Source organism: Fulmarus glacialis, unplaced genomic scaffold (assembly GCF_000690835.1).
Source record: "Fulmarus glacialis isolate BGI_N327 unplaced genomic scaffold, ASM69083v1 scaffold35440, whole genome shotgun sequence".
NCBI classification, from domain to species: Eukaryota; Metazoa; Chordata; class Aves; order Procellariiformes; family Procellariidae; genus Fulmarus; species Fulmarus glacialis.
The window spans coordinates 3,046-21,006 of record NW_009187741.1 but is presented as its reverse complement, the minus strand read 5'-3'; the positions used below and the strand labels follow the sequence as shown (position 1 = coordinate 21,006).

The window sequence follows — 17,961 nt, the reverse complement described above, 5'->3', positions numbered from 1 at the left end:
GAATTGTCTAGACTGTTCTTTTTTTTTTTTACTTCTTTCTCTCTTTCTCCTAGTATCTTAAATAAATAAGTAAGTCTTCATAATTGAAGGCTTTTGCCAGAGGGGAAGTAGTAGTGCAAAACTTGCAAGGCCTGAGAGGCAGGGTAAGTTAGTCTGTGCTGAGTTCTGTCCTTGTGGCTAGACTTGATTGTACCTCACCTGACTTAAAGTTGCCTCAAGTATTCTTGTGTTACATTAAAAAAAAAAAAAAAAAAAAAAAAAGGTGGCTTTGAAGTGAAAGCTTCAATGCTAATTCCTAGCTACATTCCTCTCTTTGGACTTTGTTACAACATACTTTACTGTACTTGCCAGCCAGTGCTACTGTGGATTTCTTGACCACTGTATCTCTCTCTCTCTCTCTATCTAGAGTTTTGCATGGTGAAATATTGCATGGAATTGTAATTGCAACTTGCCTTTATCTCACGTAGTTAAAAGTAACATTGTTTCCTGTAATCTTACCAGCTACTTCTCCCCATCAACCCTTTCTGAAGGTTAGGGGAATACTGGATTTACCTATGTATGTTTATATGGAACGAACCTCCAGTGAGGAGTAGATTTGTGCAATAGACGTGGGGGACTATTAATTACAGTTTGGAAAGAGAAGCTTAGATCCTGGAGTGGCTGTGTCCTGTGACTTTCATTGTCATTTTTGGTTTGTTTTCTCTCAACTTTGTCTTGTATTTTACTTTGGACTAGTTTCCCGGTTCCTTCAAGATGAATGGAAATAACTTAGTTTCTTTAAGAAGAAAATATGTCTAAAGACAGCAGTATGTAACCCAGACACTAGCCTTTTGATTTGAACAGCTTCAAAATTTGCTGTCCTTGACTTCTGCTTTCAGCTGCTTGACCTGCTGTGGTAAATGCTGTCAATGTAAAAAGTCAGTGTGTGCACTGTGTTGAAGTAGCAGTCGTCACTTCAGATAAGGCTTCTGACAAAAGCATCGCTTGAGTGGGGGAGAAGGGCCCTTGTACTTCGTATTTGTTCTGGTGGGAAGACTTTCTGAAATTATTTTTTTGGAGTTTGTATTTTGTGCCTTTTTTGTGCCCTTAAAAAGATAAGGGTGGAAGAAGTTTTTCTATAGTGATAATGAGAATTGGGATGAGGGTGAGAATGAAAACCTGTATCCATAACACATTATTGCATTATATTACAATCTACATGCATTATTTAGGTATTATATTATAATAGTTGGTAGTTGAGTGCAGTTTAAGAAACAGTCTTTCTCTGGCTGTTTCCAGTAACACTTGATCAGTGGTTAATAAGCGTTTTCACAGCTTTTTATAACCACCTAGAGAGCAAGTATTCACAATCTCATAGCATGTCCAAACATGGTGCTTTAGGTTTTGATCTGAAAAATGTGGATATTTTGCATTTCCTATGTGTGATTATGATAAATTGAATTTAAGGAAAAGCCTAAAATATTTTATCAGTTATGTGTTCTTGAGCTAGTTACCTTAATTGTCTAATGTATCTTTTTGCATTGAATGTTGGAAGTTAAAATAAATTGTACTGTGTGTCATGATGAGTAAACTAAGAAAAGAAAAATTCTGATGTGGCTTGACCTGAATTACAATGCCATTTTGATGTGCAGATTACCCTAGATTTCCTTAAGATGCCATTTCCTCTGTACAGCCGCCTTGTTGATGGCGTTAGGCAGCCAGTGACACGGATTCATTTGTTCAGGGATTTCATGCAACATGAGGATGAGGCAGGGAGCTGCAGGTTACCAGGCCACATCTTGGGTTGTCTTCTGCAGAGATTAATTTGAATATCCTGTGGTGCCATTTGCAGTAAGTTTGTGGGGATGAAAAATGCTATATAATGTGTTGAACTTGTTCTGTTGAATCCAGGTGTAGCTTCCCTTGAAGCAGTGGGTGCTTGCTAGTTTTGTAGCTCGTTTGTACCTCTCTTCTTGGAGCAGACAAGGAGCCATTTTTCCCTGAAATGAAAAATGTTAAAGCACCTCTGCGGAGGGTGAGAACCGTCTTTCCAACAACCATTCCACCCTGGGACGAGTAATTTCCAGGCTTAAAAACTCAGTTGCAGCATTGCTGCCTTTGAATCGTTTGTTCACTTTTTAAATTTTAATTCCTGCCCTAGTTTAAGTGTCGTGAGCACTTTCCTTGGATTCCTGAGACTTTGGGAGCGTTTTTAATACACTGCATTGTTTCCTTTGTGGCAGTGTCAGCACAACTTTGTCGAGGAGAAAAACCACATTGGCAGCTAACAGGTTGTACTTGAGCAGTTATGTTACCTTCTGTTTCAGTTAGCACAGCAAGAATCCTGAAACCTTACAGTTCAGGGAAAAGAGAAGTTTCAGCCAAAACTCAGAGCCCTCTCTGAAGAAGTTTTTTGGGTTTTGTCTCTCCAAAACCCAAGCATTCTGATGAATTTGGCTAAATTCGGAAGCACATAAGTGCATTTGAGGCCTTATGTTTAGTTTCATGTCTGCATATGGGAGTCAGCTTGCAAGTTGAGATGCAAGACCTGCTTGTTATGTTCCAAGTTTAGTGTCTGCGTGTTCCTGAAAGTTGTTTGGTTTTGAGAGGATCAAGGCTGGTGTGCAACAATTCACAAGGGTGGAAAAGCTGTGCTTAGAAATAATCGCTAGATATGGAATTGGAAAATGGCTGGGGATGCTTGTTGTGTGTGAACTGTTCTAGCTAAAACTTTGGAACTGCCTTGTGTGGCTCTTCAGCAGTGCCTCTTCTCCATTTCCATGGGAACAGATGGGCTTTTGTTGATAAGAGATCTGTTATCAAACTAGGAAACTGACGGGCAGCAGTTGAGCCACTATTACTGTAAAACAGGGCTGACTACAGACTGAGGACATCACATGGCAGTATGTGTTCAAATGTAGTGGCTAAAAATATCCTTCCTTCTTCCTCCTCTCAGGCACAGATGCCCCAGTGTGAAAGGAAGAGTCACTCTGGCATAGACTTGATTAGATCTATAGCAGACAAGGGTATTGGCCGCAAAGGAATGCTTTATGTTTTGACCTATACAAAGAGCAGCAGTTTTTAACAGTTGTTGAGATAAATAAGTGTTTGTGCCTTTTAGATTTTTTGCAGACTCTGAAGGCTGTTTCAGTTTGGAGCAGTGAATCTGTCTCAGTTTGGAGCAGGGAATCTTTAAGTTTCATTTTGTTGCTTAATTTATCTGTATTTATTTGTACTTGGGGAAATTTTCAAAGCAAAATCCAGTGATACATGCAGTACTTAAACTAAATTTTATAGCTTCGGTAAGTCTGGGAAAAATCTTACCATAGTTCCATTAAGAATCTATTTTTCTTAGGGGTGTAGCACTGGCTTTTAAGTATCCAGATGATAAATTTTAATTATTATCTGGAAATCACTTGGAGGCCAGTTGGAGGTATAGGATAGATGGATTTACTGGATGCTTTTCTTAAAATGTTTTGCAGCAAAATGGTTTAATTACTTAAAGTCAGTTCTTTCATTTCAGTGGGTTTACAATTTAAAAGAAAAGAGAGCAACGTCAGATGTAAATGTCTAAGCCGGATACACCAGCACAGAGAGTTCTTACGTGTATTCCTGACTTACTTTTTAGTTGTATTTCACTAATGGAGTTAGTGGCATAAGTTTTTTTGAAAGGTGAAATTTTACATGACTATTCTGCAGTTGTCATAGTAATAGCTACATAACTTCATAGCAGCCACCAGAATTCCAGCCTTGTGCATGTGACTGCAAAGTTGTCCTGAATTTAAGGTACTTCAGTGCAAGTCATTTTTGCTTGACTAAGCATTGGGAGCAGCTCCAGCGGTGTCTATTTGAGACACTGTCAGAAAAAAATGATTTTGTAGATATCTGTGTTGTGGAGGTGACTCCTCTTGAAATGATACATGAACAGGGAGCTTTGTAAAGAAAATAGTACATTCTATTGCCTGTGGAAGAGTGCACACTGAAAGACCCAGAAAGGGGAAAACAGGGGTGTTTACAGGGTGACTGTGTGTATATAAGCTCTCTGGTATATAATATAGGACATGGATAGTTTGGCTGTCTGCCAGCTTGTGAATGGAGCTGTGACAGCTAGTTAAAATGATCCTAGAAAGGACAACCAGCTATGAAGATACGTCAGTCTGGGTGTGAAGCAGGAAAAAGTCCTTGAAGCAAACAAAGCCACTGAAGGGGGGGAGCTGTGGAGGATCCATTATTACAGCAGAAGTCCCTTGAAGAGGTTGTATATGCATATATGTAGGCAGTTCACCTTACTATACCTTTTATCCAGCTATTTTTTTCTGGTCACAAAGCTTAATGCATGCCTCGGCAATGCTCCCTCACTGGCATTTGGCTTCAGGCCAAGCATTAATGAGTACCCCAAGCACTATGTGATTTGGCTCCTCCAAATCTATTAGCATATCTTCAGAGCAAGATAAAACTCATTAAAATAATTTACATTTGGGCATTAGAACTTCTGATAATTTTTAATACCTACTGCCAAAAGCGCAAATATGTGGTAATGCCCTTCATACGAAGCTACAGTTTACCTGTTTTTTTTATTCTTGGAAAAAGAACAGACTGCCATATCCCTTAACTGCTCTCTGGTAATGAAATGAGTTTGTAGTACACAATCTCATCAAAGATGAGATAAAGGAATGCATGCTATTGCATAAGATTTGGCTTATTAGAAATCACATCAAAATGTGTCACGTTTGTGTGTTGTTGTATTGTAAATTACTCTAGTGATGGTGGCTGAGGTATATAACAATCAAACTTCCTGGTCATGCAAGCTATGTGTCAAAATCTTTGCGTGACTTGAGTTGTAGATCTGGGCTTCAACCTGTGCCCTCTGTCTGCCTAGTCTCTATGCAATTCACTTTTTTACATACCTGTTTTTAATCTCCATCTTCCCTGCTCAGTATCCCAGAGCTGCCTGCTGGTGTCATCTACTTGTATTTCATATTCTGGAGTTGAATCAGTTTCTGCACAGAATGCTGTCTCGCAGTTAGTACAGTAGTTGTGAGAGATGAGCACCATTCTCTTGCTTAAAGGCAATTCAGCAGACATCAGCTGATTTGTGTCAACTCTCCATGTGCAAGCTTTTACCTCAGAGACTGTAACAGAGCCACACTTGAACTGCTCATGACCTGTAGTCAGATTATCCTTGCTAAATGATTGAATTGTAATGCATGCTATAACAATGCTTGTAAATAAATAAATGGAAGTCCACAGTAGTAATTGCACAAAAGATAGCTTAAATATTTTTATCCATATAAAAGTACTTAGGATCTTTTAAGTATTAAAGTCTCTTCAACTGAAGATATCCTGAAATGGGCCATAAAGGTGCATATCTTTGCTACAGACGTGAAGTTCTGTAGATGTGGCCCTGCTACTGTGCTAGTTCCCCAGTGGAGGTGCTAGCACCTGGGGGATGTAAATCCTACCATTAGCCTCTTTGGTTGGAAGTTAAGGAACAGGAAGGTAACTATTACCCACTGTAATTCACTGAGGAGATTCAGATTCTGTTCTCTTTTTGCTTTACCGGATTTCATTTCAGTAGGTGTTGAGGGTTTTCTCTTTTATATGTAGCAGTCAGCAATGAGGCAGATTAGAGTGTTGATATGTCACATATTTTTGAAAGGCATTGATCTTTAGAGTTTAATTTTCTGAAGCGCTCCTATCAGCTATAAGAATTTTAAGGCCTACACTTGCAAATTCTTGTCAGCTTTTCCTTTTTTTTTTTTTTTAATTTCCTCTCATCACCCTTCCAAAAAAGAAACATAGTGAGATAGAAAAAAAAAAAAAAAAAAAGTCAGAAATGGCAATAATTGCTTCTGAAGATTTTGGGGGTTTGGATTTTTTTTTTTTTATATCTCCACCATAACTGCGTGTGTATGTAGTATGTGATCTCTGGATCTGCATTCATGTTGTCTTTCTCTTTGCATTTCCTCGTCTTCCCGCATTCAGGCAATGCTAATCATGTGACACTTTTGTGACTTGAGGCTTTAAATATATCTCTTTTTTTTTTTTAAAACTCAGATCCAGCTTTTTGTTGGCCATTGTCACAAAGTTAAAAAAGAACCTCAGAAAGCTGAGAAGGAATGAAAGTGCTCAGGGAAAAGTGTTGTTGTGGTGCTTAATTTTAAAGGGGGGGGCAGGTTCTGTGTCATGTTTACTGCCAGCACCAAATAAAATCTTTTTGAGGAGAGGTAGTTTCAAACTATAGCATGGCTGTATTTACAGAACGTAATACTACTTTATTCGAGAGACTGCTTTCAGTCAGCGTACCAAGCTTGCCTATTGCACTGTACCAGTTGACAGAAATTCAATGAAAAATAAAGTACCGAAGTTTTTAGAGCAAGTATGCTTTGAAGTATCAATTTGTGCTTTTTAAAGCTACCTATTCTTGTGGCTCCTCTATTGTGACTCCTGATCTGTCATTCATTTTAGAATAAAGTTATAGTAAGAAAAGTATCCCTTAAAAAAAAAAAAAAAAAAAGAGAGAGAGAAGAAACTTTGTTCATCTACATTTGCTGTTTGTATGTGTTTAACTTGCTTTATTAACATAAAAAATGCTCAGCAGGGAAGTCACTGTTTCTGCCATCCGATTTAACCTGGTTTTAACTTGTATCGGCAAAACCAGCTGAAGCTGCTAGTTGTATGTGCAGCTGGGCCTGTGTTAATGTTGTCATGAGGGAGGTGGGGTTTTTTTATTTTAATTCTCTATAATATAGATGTTGCCTAGAATCTTTAACATATCCAGTGTGCAACCAGTGCAAATGCAGAAAAGCTGGATGAAATCACATTTATGCTGAAAACATCAGGTTTGTCAGCTGAATTCAGGAAAAAGTGATCATTAGAAGTGATAAAGAATCAGAAATTCTTGGCTTGCAGATTTTGGACAAAATTGTTTGGTGATGGCAGCCAACTTAATCTTTGGCACAGATCTCAGTCTAGTTATGTTAGTTAAAAGTACCTGTGGACTTACAGTAACTTTCTTACTAAAGCATGGTGTTTTGGCACTAAAATCCTTTGGGTGTTTTAAATTACTCATCCAGCTTTTTGTTCACCACAGTTCTGAAAGCTCATGAGATGCAGTGGAGCACGATGACTAGTACCATTTTTTTAGGTTCATCTTACAAGAGCAGTCTTTGAAGCTAGAATGGGAAGAATAAGCTAGTACCTTCATCAGTTTTGCTGTATCTTGAAATGTGGTAAGCTTTTTTTTTTTGTTTTTCCTTCAGGTTTTGAATGAAGAATGTGATCAGAATTGGTACAAGGCAGAACTCAATGGAAAAGACGGCTTCATTCCCAAGAACTACATAGAAATGAAACCACATCCGTAAGTAGAGCTTTGGTGATAGACTCACTTGATCTTACTTTGCGCATCCTCTCAAACAGAAGGGAGGTTTGCTGTACTATACAAAGTGTACCTCACCAGATCTACCAAAATGTATGGATAGATAAGGGACGGCTATTGAGTTGTATCTCTGGCTGCAACTTGCAGTGTTCTGCACTCTAACTCATTTCACAGCTGGCTATATAGCAGGATATTTTGGAAATTTTTCTGGTGATTGCTCTGGTGTTTTGCTGTGGGGTCAGACACACTGACCTTGGGGGTAGCAGGCCTAAACCACAAGAAAACACTTTAGTAGAGAGTTGTCACTACCACTGCCCCAGGAAAAAGAGCGACTGTGATCATCATTCGTGTGATGATTCTCTATTTTACTTACTGTAGCAGATAAGAGTAAAAGTTGTGGCATTCAGAGCTCACCAGAAAAATATTTAAGGATATTTGGAGCTGAACTCTTAGTATGTCTATGTCACATCCTGAGTATAAAGTGACACAATAATTTAGGTTGGACAGGACCGCTAACATTCACCTGCTCCAACACCTTCCCTGCAAAACAGGCCAACCTCAAAGAGTATGTACTGTTACGCAAGTATGGTTGCATTGATTTGTAGCTTTGGAGAACTGTATTTGAGTAACTACTTTGAACGTTTCCTCTTAGAATAAAAAATCAACTATATGAAAACAGTAGCATTTCTTGACTGGGTTTTTCTTTGTATCAGTTCATGTATTTCCACTGTCTTCTACTAAACTCCGGTTCTGCCAACCTTTGAGATCTTTCAACATCTGAACAGGAAAACAGCAAGCTCTGGGTAACAGATTCAAAGGGGAGAAAACGTTTAGGAAGCAGCAGCAAAACCTGTAATCGGGGTTTTTACAAGGAGCTGTAGTGGTTCAGTTGCCCACAAAAACTGATGATCGATTTGTTAATTGTTGGCTGTAATTATATCATTAAGATATGGCAGTTAAATGCAATCAATTCTTTTTCTAAGGGCTCTTTTGAAACAGCAGAAGGAAGCTTTTGAGGGACTGTGTCCCAAGAAGGAGAGGAGATATACTGCTTTAGTGCAGCCATGTGTGGGAAGTGAAGCAAGGATGCACAAGAAAATTCTGAAATTGTTTAAAGCCTTGTCTGCTGCAGTAACATATCTAGGTTACCCTGAACGTGCTAGTCCACTGGGGATCACAAATGTACATTGCAATTTCTCTCTCTCATTGATTTGAATCATCACACGTCTTCTTGTTGTAACAGTTTTGCAGGCATTTGAGTTATACTGCGGTGATGTCTCCTGCGATGATGATGATCAGTTCTGTAATCATCCATGGTATTTTGTTTTAGAGGGATAGAACTGTCAGTTTATCACTTTTTGATATCAAAGGGGAATGAACAATATCTGAGCCTGCAAGTGGGTGAATTTGGTAGTGTTTTATAAGCATGGTTAATTTGACCTTTTCTGAAGATATTTAAACTGCTGATGGCAGTTGGATGGAGTTAGTTCCATGTGTCAGCAATGCTGGGAGTCTTAACTAGTGCAGTAACAACGCTGGGAAATTATGCAAAAGTTTTTATAGTGTAATGTTAGCTTAGCTGTAATGCAGAGCTCTCCAAGTAGTCCAGCAGGTCATACAAAAAGCAAATTGCAGGCAGCTGGCTAGGTGTTAGAAAGAGAATGTTCCTTTTCTCAGACTGGTATCAAACCGTGTTGTGGGAAGGCGGCACGAGAGCTTTTCAAGAGGATTTGGAAAGAAAGCAACTGAAAATGGCTTTAAATCCTGTCCTAGGATCTGAGACTTAAATACTCCAGCCCTAGTATATATACTAGTAATAGCTAGTCTTAACTGCAGTGGTTTTTCTCGCTTGTATTTTGTAAATCTTCCAGTTTGCTTTGTAACTACTAGCAAATGAAGCTGAAAGGAAAATATGGCGCCTCTCGGTCACCAGCTGAGTCACCTGGGTTCTGAAGGGTTAATCTGAATTGCCACATCAATTAACAAAGCAAAGATGTGAGTAGACATAGGCATGATACTCATAGAAGAGCTGCAGGAAACTCTGGGCAGGGAGGCTTCCTGTGAAGGCACAACAGTGCAGTTCAGCAGCAGGATTACCTTCCTCTCTTTAAGCAGGCAGGGGAAGAATTTGGTGTTTATGACATGGCCTGGATCAGACTCATGGTGTGTGTGTCTCAAGCACTGGTGTTTGTAATCAGGTTTTCTTGAAGGTATTCCTGAAGTCTCACTTTGCAGTATTTAACTTAGGTGGAGGAAATCGGCCAAGCTAGATGGTTGTGCGAAGTAAAGCCAAAAGAATTGCCAAACTGCCGATTGAAATGAGCCTGAATGCGATGTGAACTTTGTGTTGTACCAATCAGTGCATCTCCCTCTAGCTGTGCAGCATCAGCAGTAATGCCTGGATTTGGTTTTGCAGTGCTGACTGGATGAGTTTTACCTACATTACAAAGCTAGTTGGAGACAAGTGTTATCAAGGTTAGCGCTTCACCAGGGAAGCTGTGGGAATGTTGTGTTCAGTTTCCTTGGCCTAATATTCTTGGACATACTGTGACTTTTGTTAATTTTTCAATCATTCCATAGCAAAGATTCGTATGTGCACAACACTTCTGATGCTTTACAAGTGTGTTCTTAAGTATACACTAGTCCTTCAAAATAACTTACTTTGTTGCTTTCATCTATGGGGTTTGCTTTTCATCTTTTTTATATTTAAAATTCAAGCTCTGTTTACTCTGAATGGCTGAAGTGGTAGCGGAGTCATAAAGCTGCAAGGGAGTTCAAGAATTGTGAAAGATTTTTAGTCTATTTAAAGTGCCTTAGAAACAGCTGGTAGAAAACTGTAAGAATTTGGTATTGTTACTTTGGAAGTGTTACTTCCTTTAATCAAATTGTACACTTCTACTTTGTAGTGATTCAGTAAAATTTAGGGGGAAAATAGGGTATGCTTGTGAGGCTTCAGGAAGGATTATAGAAGTTCAGTTGAGCTCTTTCAGGCTTTCCTTCTATTTTACAGAGATAGGTGAGGTGTTTTGTTTTCTTTTTTTAAGATGAGGCTTTCATTTCCAAGTCACATGCGAGTAATTGAGAATTATTTGAGAACTAACCAGAGTTAAAACATTTTGTAAACAAGAACTATGGCAAGATATCTAAAATCATAATATAAAGTTTGCTTTACGTAACATTTGGCAGAGGCAAAATTCAAGACTTCCTTACTTTTCTGACAATTGTGCCAAAAGCCCAGGAAACAAAATACTACCTTTGAATTCTGAAGGAGTTTCACATAATGGTTTCTTGATTTTTGAAGGCAGCAGAGTGCAGTGAGAGACAGGCAGATGCTCCCTCTGCTGTCTCTGCCACCACCTTGGATACTGAGAAGCAACGCAGATGCTAAACCACCAGAAAAGTAGTAAATGCCATTAAGTTCTTTATCGCTGGAAATAGGATGGTTGTGGGAGAAAGCTTTTCCTTTCCATTCCAGGGGATAAAAAGTATGCAAGAAGACTTGCAAGCAAGTAAAACATGTCTAGGTGATCATGGAAACCGAGTTTGTAAACAAGATGTATCATTTTCAGTGCCAAAATGCTTTTCATAATGGAGCTGCATAGCTAAATGGAGTGAATGCTCCTTTTACAAGGGGGATGTCCTAGAGTTGTTTTATTGAATGTGTTGCATATAGTAGAAATACATCTGTGGATGCATCATCCTTGATATAATAAACGGATGTATTTTTGTGCAGCCTCCTGTGGTGAGCAGATACTGAAAACAGCTGCTGAGAGGGGCGAGGGCTTGTCAGTAGCTGGAGAGTCTGTAATCAAGTGATTGGGTTCTCCTTCACCTCTAGAGATAGCTGCTTCTTAGAGAGGGAGACCTTGTGACTTTGTGATTTCATGAAAGCTTCAACTTCTCTTAAGAACGACTCTGTTTCAGGAAGGGTTCTACAACTTTTGTCTTTTTGCTGCACCAAAATCTTCACTGTGGAAAGTAAACTTTGTGAGTGGAGCTCTTGTTATTAAATGCTCTCCTGTAAGGTCAATCATCTGCATGGTTATAGGCTGTGGTAAGTGCTTCTGTCTTGTGTGATCTGTTACTCAGAACTGAAAGCTGTACTTTCTGGTTGTGAGGATGGTTCTGCTTTTCCCACGCCACGTGATCTACCACTCAGCCTTGTTTGTCTTTAATCTTGGGTTAGTCTGGAAATGCAAATGTAAATGTGGGTAAGAATCCCGTGACTAGGAACTGTTGGTCAGTGCTGATGATCTGGTTGCCTGAGGTAGGTTCACCCTTGGTGTCATGGAGGTGGTCAGCCTGTGGCTTTGACTTCTGTGCAGCTGTCAAGAATTTCAGATGTGGCCTGATTGTGCAGCTATTTCATGTGACTGCTTATGTGAAAGCTGCTAGATTCTCCTGACTGTAGGAGAAAGCAAGAAAATAGGCTACTGAAACAAGTATTATCAGCATCTTTCCTAGAACCGAATTGCATGTCCAGCTCAGCATTCTTCTGCAATGACACAGGGAGACCTTGAGGGAACTTTTCTCACTTGGTCTGCATGTAACTCCACTCCTGGCACCTGCCTTAGCTTTCTGACATGATACCTGTCTTTGACCACAGTGCTCTGGAAGGGGTCAGAAAGGTTGGACTCTGGGCTGCAGGACAGCCAGCTGCTGAATGAAGCTACTGATTCTCTCTGCTGAAGCAACTGTGTCTTACTACCTGATCTAAAAGAGACTAGAAATTGGTTTCTTTCAAATACACATTCTACTTGTGCAGGATGGGTCAGTCCATAGACAGGATCGTGTTTCTAGAGCTGTGATGTTTCTGAAGAGAAACCTGTGAGTGAACTCCCAGTGTTTCCCTTGCATTTTGCAAATACTACATTTTTTTTAGAGATTCCTACCCACTAAAATAGTGATGTTTCTGTGCTTAATCCTTGATAACTTAAATTTTCTCTATTGTCTGCTCTGCAAATCATGACTAAGGCATGGCTGGCTTCTCCTTAGGAGGCATAAGTAATAAAGGAGACTGTGTAATTACTCCCCACTGATTATCTTTGGATACTAATAGTGAAATAAATGCTGCTATATCATAGGGAAGTTCAATAGTGACCAGCCACTAGCGCAGGACTACTTTGTTGTCTCCGAGTTGATGGCATCATACCGTTTGGACAACTAAAACTTTGCATGTAGAGACATGAGACTTTATTCCTTAATGATAGAGGAAGGGACTTGAGTTTCTTGCTTGAGCTAGACATTTAATCTGTTTGACTTTAGGTTATGAGGCCTGATTACTAAGATATCAGTGCAGACCACAGTAGACATTTTAACTTTGTCCAAGGTTGTAGCCAGTTCCCAGGATAGTCGTCTCAGTCTCACAAAGCAGGACTTTGCCGTGAAGCAATTGTGTATGTTAGGTTCTCATTGTGATGTTTTATATGCTAAACTGCAGATACAATAGGGTGCAAAACAATGTGATTGATGCATTAAATTTTGAGCAGGCTTTTTCGACCTCTGAAAATAAATCCTATAATTTGAGGATTTCACTCTTACTATATCTTTGCTTTGCTAAATTAGGTGAAACAGGGCTATTGCAAGCACTTGCTTATCAAGTCATGGTTGCTTCATTGCCAGGATGAAACATTGTGAAAAACTGCATGGTTGAGTAGCCTGTATTGGAGTGGCAGTGAGGTGCACTGTAGTTATTTCTGTTAGGAATCATTTTGTCTGTGTGTGAATATCTACATCTGTCTCTTCCATGAAAGGATTAAAATTCTTAACTTTCCCTATTGTTTTCTTTTCTGCACTCCGCAGGTGGTTTTTTGGAAAGATTCCCCGAGCGAAGGCTGAAGAGATGTTAGGCAAACAGAGACATGATGGTGCCTTCCTCATCAGGGAGAGTGAGAGTGCTCCTGGGGACTTCTCCCTTTCAGTCAAGTAAGTAATGCCAAGAAGCAATCATGTGTGGCAATCAAGCCATCTACTGCTCATTTGGACTCGTGGGTAAAGGACAGGTGATTGTCAATGCTGAGGAGCAGGAACATTCCAGATGCCCTGTAGCATTCCTGTTCTTCCAGTGATACTTATTTATTCCCTCTTTAATAGAACAAATATATATGTTCTGGTTTGTAATGAGCCTGCAAGGCTGACCTGGTGGCATGTTGCTGTCTGGCTCATGTAGTCTCAGGCACTATCTGTTGGTTTGTTTGTGGATCCCATTCCTCCTCCTTACAGCCACAAAGTGCCCAGTGTGTACATGTTCTCTCCCATCCTCCTTCATTCCTCTTCTACAGTATAAGTTATTACTCTTATCTGTTCTCCTTGTGTAGTACACTTCCAAATATGTTTTTCGTGTCTGCTTGGCGCATGCTTTGGGGATATTCATGTTGTTTAGCACTGGGACATGGAACTGTGAATGCAGAGGCCTCCATCTCTCACAACTGCATTCCATGTTGGTAGAGAAACTCAGTCTAAAAACAGTGAAGTGAGGAGGAGCAGTTCTCATCCTTGAATAACCTTACTAGAAGTACTGGCTGTTAATCAGCAGGAGTTCCTGCTAGCTAGCAATGGCCCATAAATACCATGCTACCTATCTTGCCCATCTGAATTCACTGTAAAATAGAGGTATTAGTAACTTGCAAGTGTATGTGATATAACTTAACATGAGTTGGGGGTGGAAGGGATTCTGTCCTCAGCATTGATTTTTGCCTTTTTCTTTGTTTTCTGTAATCTTCCCCTTTCCTACCAGAAATGGACCAGATTTTCTTTAGAATCCTAACACTAATTTTTAATTATTCATGCACGATTCCTAGTTTGCTCTATTTTCTGTGGCTATCAGTGATCTGTCTCGGCAGGATTTTTTTTTTCTGGTCATCTTTGGTATGTAACCAAATTTTTGTCCTCGTGTGTAGCAGCACTGACTCATGCCAACAAACTGGATTAAAGCCACTGATTTTAAGAGATGTTTATATTTCTGTCTTGGATACAATCATCTTAGCTGGATTACTAGATATGAATGAAGTTTCATTCCAGAAAGTGCATTCCTTTAAGAAACATAAAGTTATAGTGGCATAGCTTTGCCTGCCTGTTAGCTTAGTGTTGCCATCTGGTGGTAATGAACAGTGATCTGCAGGATTTGAAATGGTGAGAAGCTCTCAGGTTGAGGAAGGGAGAGCAGAGGCAGTACTCATGAGTTGTTTCATGTTGGCTTTGTAGCCAAGATAGTGTCTACGTTTTCAGCCAATGTACAGAAGCTGTGCATGCCAAGTGGGGAGCAGTTGTCTCCTGTTTTCAGTGTTTTAGACTGAAGCAAAAATACTGATGTGCCATTCGTCTGGAAAATCCCGATGGACTCTTTGGAGTTCCCCTTTATTCAGAGTAAAATTGGTGGAAAAGAAGCTTCAACTGAATGCCATCATTTGTCAGAAAGAATTGTTAACACAGAATTGGAGTTGCTGCGTCACCTTTCGAGCATTTTCTGTTCTTTGTTTTTGAAGTACTAGAGAGATCCTTTTGTTTTGCAAGACAGTCTTTTGCATAAGTCGAGACTGGCTCCCAAAAGAGACAATCCTACCCTCCCTGTGGCAGTGTTTTCCCAGCAATTTACCTATAAAGGGACTGGTGCTTATGTATTGCAATATCACACACACCCAGTGGTGCTGTGTGAGGGAGGGACTGAGACGGTGAGAAGTACAGGACCATAGCAAGAGTAGCACAAACCTAAACTGGCTCAAGTCAGTTGTGAAATTGCTGTGTGTGAAGAGCTAAACTGAAGCGCTTATACTGTTTGACTTTGAAATCTTGTATTTGGGAATGTGGAGTGGAAGGCACCATGGTGTAGCTAGTTGAATGTGACCTTGCACTTGTACTGCAAAGTCCATGGTATGTGTCCGAGGTATTCTGTGCACTGTCTTCAGTGACTCAGGTGACTGTATACATACATCAAAAAGTGCATGTAGTGGATGCCAGCTATGTGGCAATGTAGTGTAAAATAAAAAGCTGAAATACTGCATGTTACCCAGGATAGAGAGTGTTGTAACACCAGAAATTCTTTACAAAAAGACCTCAAACTTCTGCAAATTCAGAGTGGTTTGAAAAGCTGATTTTAAACTGAAGTCCTATTACAAGAAAAGCACACGTGAAGCATGCAGGATTTTTTTTTTTAAATAAATTCAGTATTTGGATTCTATTTCTCTGATCACTGATTTCTATAAAATACAATTGACAAGTGGTTTTCAGACACCTTTTTTACACCAACCAGTTAGTATGTATATCATCAGTGTCATTGGCAGTTTTCACTGTGCCCTGAAAGACCTTTTTGTTCCAAACTCTGTGCTGACGATCCCAAAAGAGGAGTACTCGGTGACTAATAATGTGCTTTTTTTTGTGTTCTTCATTCTTTCTGCACAGGTTTGGAAATGATGTGCAGCACTTCAAGGTGCTTAGAGATGGGGCTGGCAAGTATTTCCTCTGGGTGGTGAAGTTCAATTCTTTGAACGAGCTGGTAGATTATCACAGATCCACATCTGTCTCCAGGAACCAGCAAATATTTCTCCGGGACATTGAACAGGTGCCACAGGTAAGAGAAGTGTTCTCATAGGTGCATTTTTCAGACTATTGAAACCACAGTCTGAAGTGTGATTGCATCTTAGAGTAAATGAGTAGGGATGGAGAGAAGCTGACTGACATTCTTCTTGTCTGTGGAAGCATACCCTTAGATCCCACAGCTGGAATTACACTGGGAAACAAGCAGGATGTTTGTGCAAAGCCTACCTGCTAACTCCTAGTCTCCTCTTCAGTTCTGGCAAAGTGTTATTGTTGCTGCTTGAACACTTGGCTTGTCTTAATGTTTATGGATACTGTTGCAGGAAGGTCATCTGATTCCTGTGATTTAAAAATGGTTTACTGCTGTTTTAGGACATAATAAGAAGGGATAGTTCTACTTGTACTGATTCATAGCCAGAACTGTACCCCTCTATAGCCAATGAAGCTTTGGTACTGGTCTTTCCTGAAGAGATGGTTACAGGTAGTAGCATATGGAACATCTCTACCCTGATGGTTTGGATCTAGCCAGTGTTAAGAGAAACCAAAATCTACTGCCAAGTGCCAGCAGAGCAGCTTGAGTATATCTAGCTCTTTGGTTTTTTCCATTTCCCAGGGCAATCAAAATGTCATGGTGGATGTAACTGGATCTTTTGTCGATTTTGGATAAATCCTTTTGCCTCCGTGTGCAGCACTCTAGTTCTAGCTTGAAGCCAAGGGGTGTGGAGCTCGTACTGCTCTCCAGGTGCCACGGGCACCCTTTGCCACAGTTTGTCTGAATTAACATCTGGCTCTGCACTGTCGGGTCAGTGATAAACAGAAGATGAGAAAACAGCAGGCTGAAAATGGCAAGAATGAAGATACCTTCATAGCCTCAGGATTTTAAGAATGCAAATGCATTTTAAATTAACTGTTAGCTTTTCCATAAGAATGGAAGCAATTGCTGACCAGGCAAAATGCGTCAGAATTTCTTGGTACTGGAGAGTTTTGAGGAAAATGCGTGAAATGCCAACATCCAGTTTTTAGGGGGAACTTTGTGTATCACAGTGTTAGGTAGATTAGTAATATTCATGCTATCAGTTGATGAAAACAGGATGAATAAGCAAGAAGACCATTGAATTGCAATAGAGTACAGATTTACAGTACGTGATGAATACTGGAAAATACTGGAAAACATCTGAGTCGTCTGCTGTCTTTATAACGGCTCTTGCACAGAAACTTGGCTTTTTTTTAGTCTTCTATAGACTATGCTTTCCTATTCAAGCATTTGTTACAGATGTTGAAAGCTGGCTTGCAGGGAAATGAAACAACCTGAATGTTTATTGTTAAACTCTGGTGTAAGTTAAGCTCCTGCCTGAGGGAGCAGATGTCTCGAGTGCTGTGGATAATTCTCACTTTGCGTATCTTTTTCTTTCTCCTTTCAGCAACCAACATATGTTCAGGCCCTGTTTGATTTTGATCCCCAGGAGGAAGGAGAGCTGGGCTTCCGCCGCGGAGACTTTATCCAAGTCCTTGACAATTCTGACCCCAACTGGTGGAAGGGAGCCTGCCACGGACAGACGGGCATGTTTCCACGCAACTATGTCACCCCAGTGAACCGGAACATCTAGAGATAAATATTAGAGATTATTTAAAGAAACCAGAGAAACAGTAAATACACATACAGAGCCTAACTGCAGCCAGTGACCTAAAATCACACGGCGATAAAACCTGAGTCACCTTTCACCATGAGGTGATCCTCCTTCACTCAGTACGGAACTTCAAGGGCGGGGTGGGGACACACCAAAACTTATCTTAAAAAAAAAAAAAAAAAGAGAGAGAGGAAAAAAAAGAAAGTAACAAATTTCCTCAGCTGCTCCTGGGTTACCCCCTTTCATTCACTCTTCCTGTTTCCCTCTCCTCCTCTGTCCATCAGTGCATGAAGTTTTAATGCCATATAAAGTCCTAGCCATGCGGTTAAAGGAAAAGGGAGAAACTCTGCTGGTATTTTCTCTCTCTGCAAACGGTCTTCATTTGACATGAAGGGACATGAGAGAAGAACCAAATCCACAGTCCTGCCTTTTTTAAAAAAAAAA

General features: G+C 40.0%; 1 protein-coding gene across 3 annotated transcripts in view; it reads left to right on the top strand.

Annotated features, from left to right (window-relative positions):
* The window catches only part of GRB2 (growth factor receptor-bound protein 2), a 46,655-nt gene extending 28,970 nt beyond the window's left edge, over positions 1-17,685 (top strand). Inside the window, exons 2-5 of one of the 3 annotated variants that reach the window (XM_009576169.1) lie at positions 7,242-7,339; positions 13,160-13,282; positions 15,755-15,923; positions 17,311-17,685. In XM_009576169.1, the coding sequence (XP_009574464.1) occupies positions 7,242-7,339; positions 13,160-13,282; positions 15,755-15,923; positions 17,311-17,496 (576 nt within the window). In that variant the 3' untranslated portion in view covers positions 17,497-17,685. The remainder of the gene's footprint in view (positions 1-7,241; positions 7,340-13,159; positions 13,283-15,754; positions 15,924-17,310) is intronic. The other 2 variants (XM_009576177.1, XM_009576186.1) reach the window with 2 other exon arrangements.
* Positions 17,686-17,961: the final 276 nt, after the last annotated feature.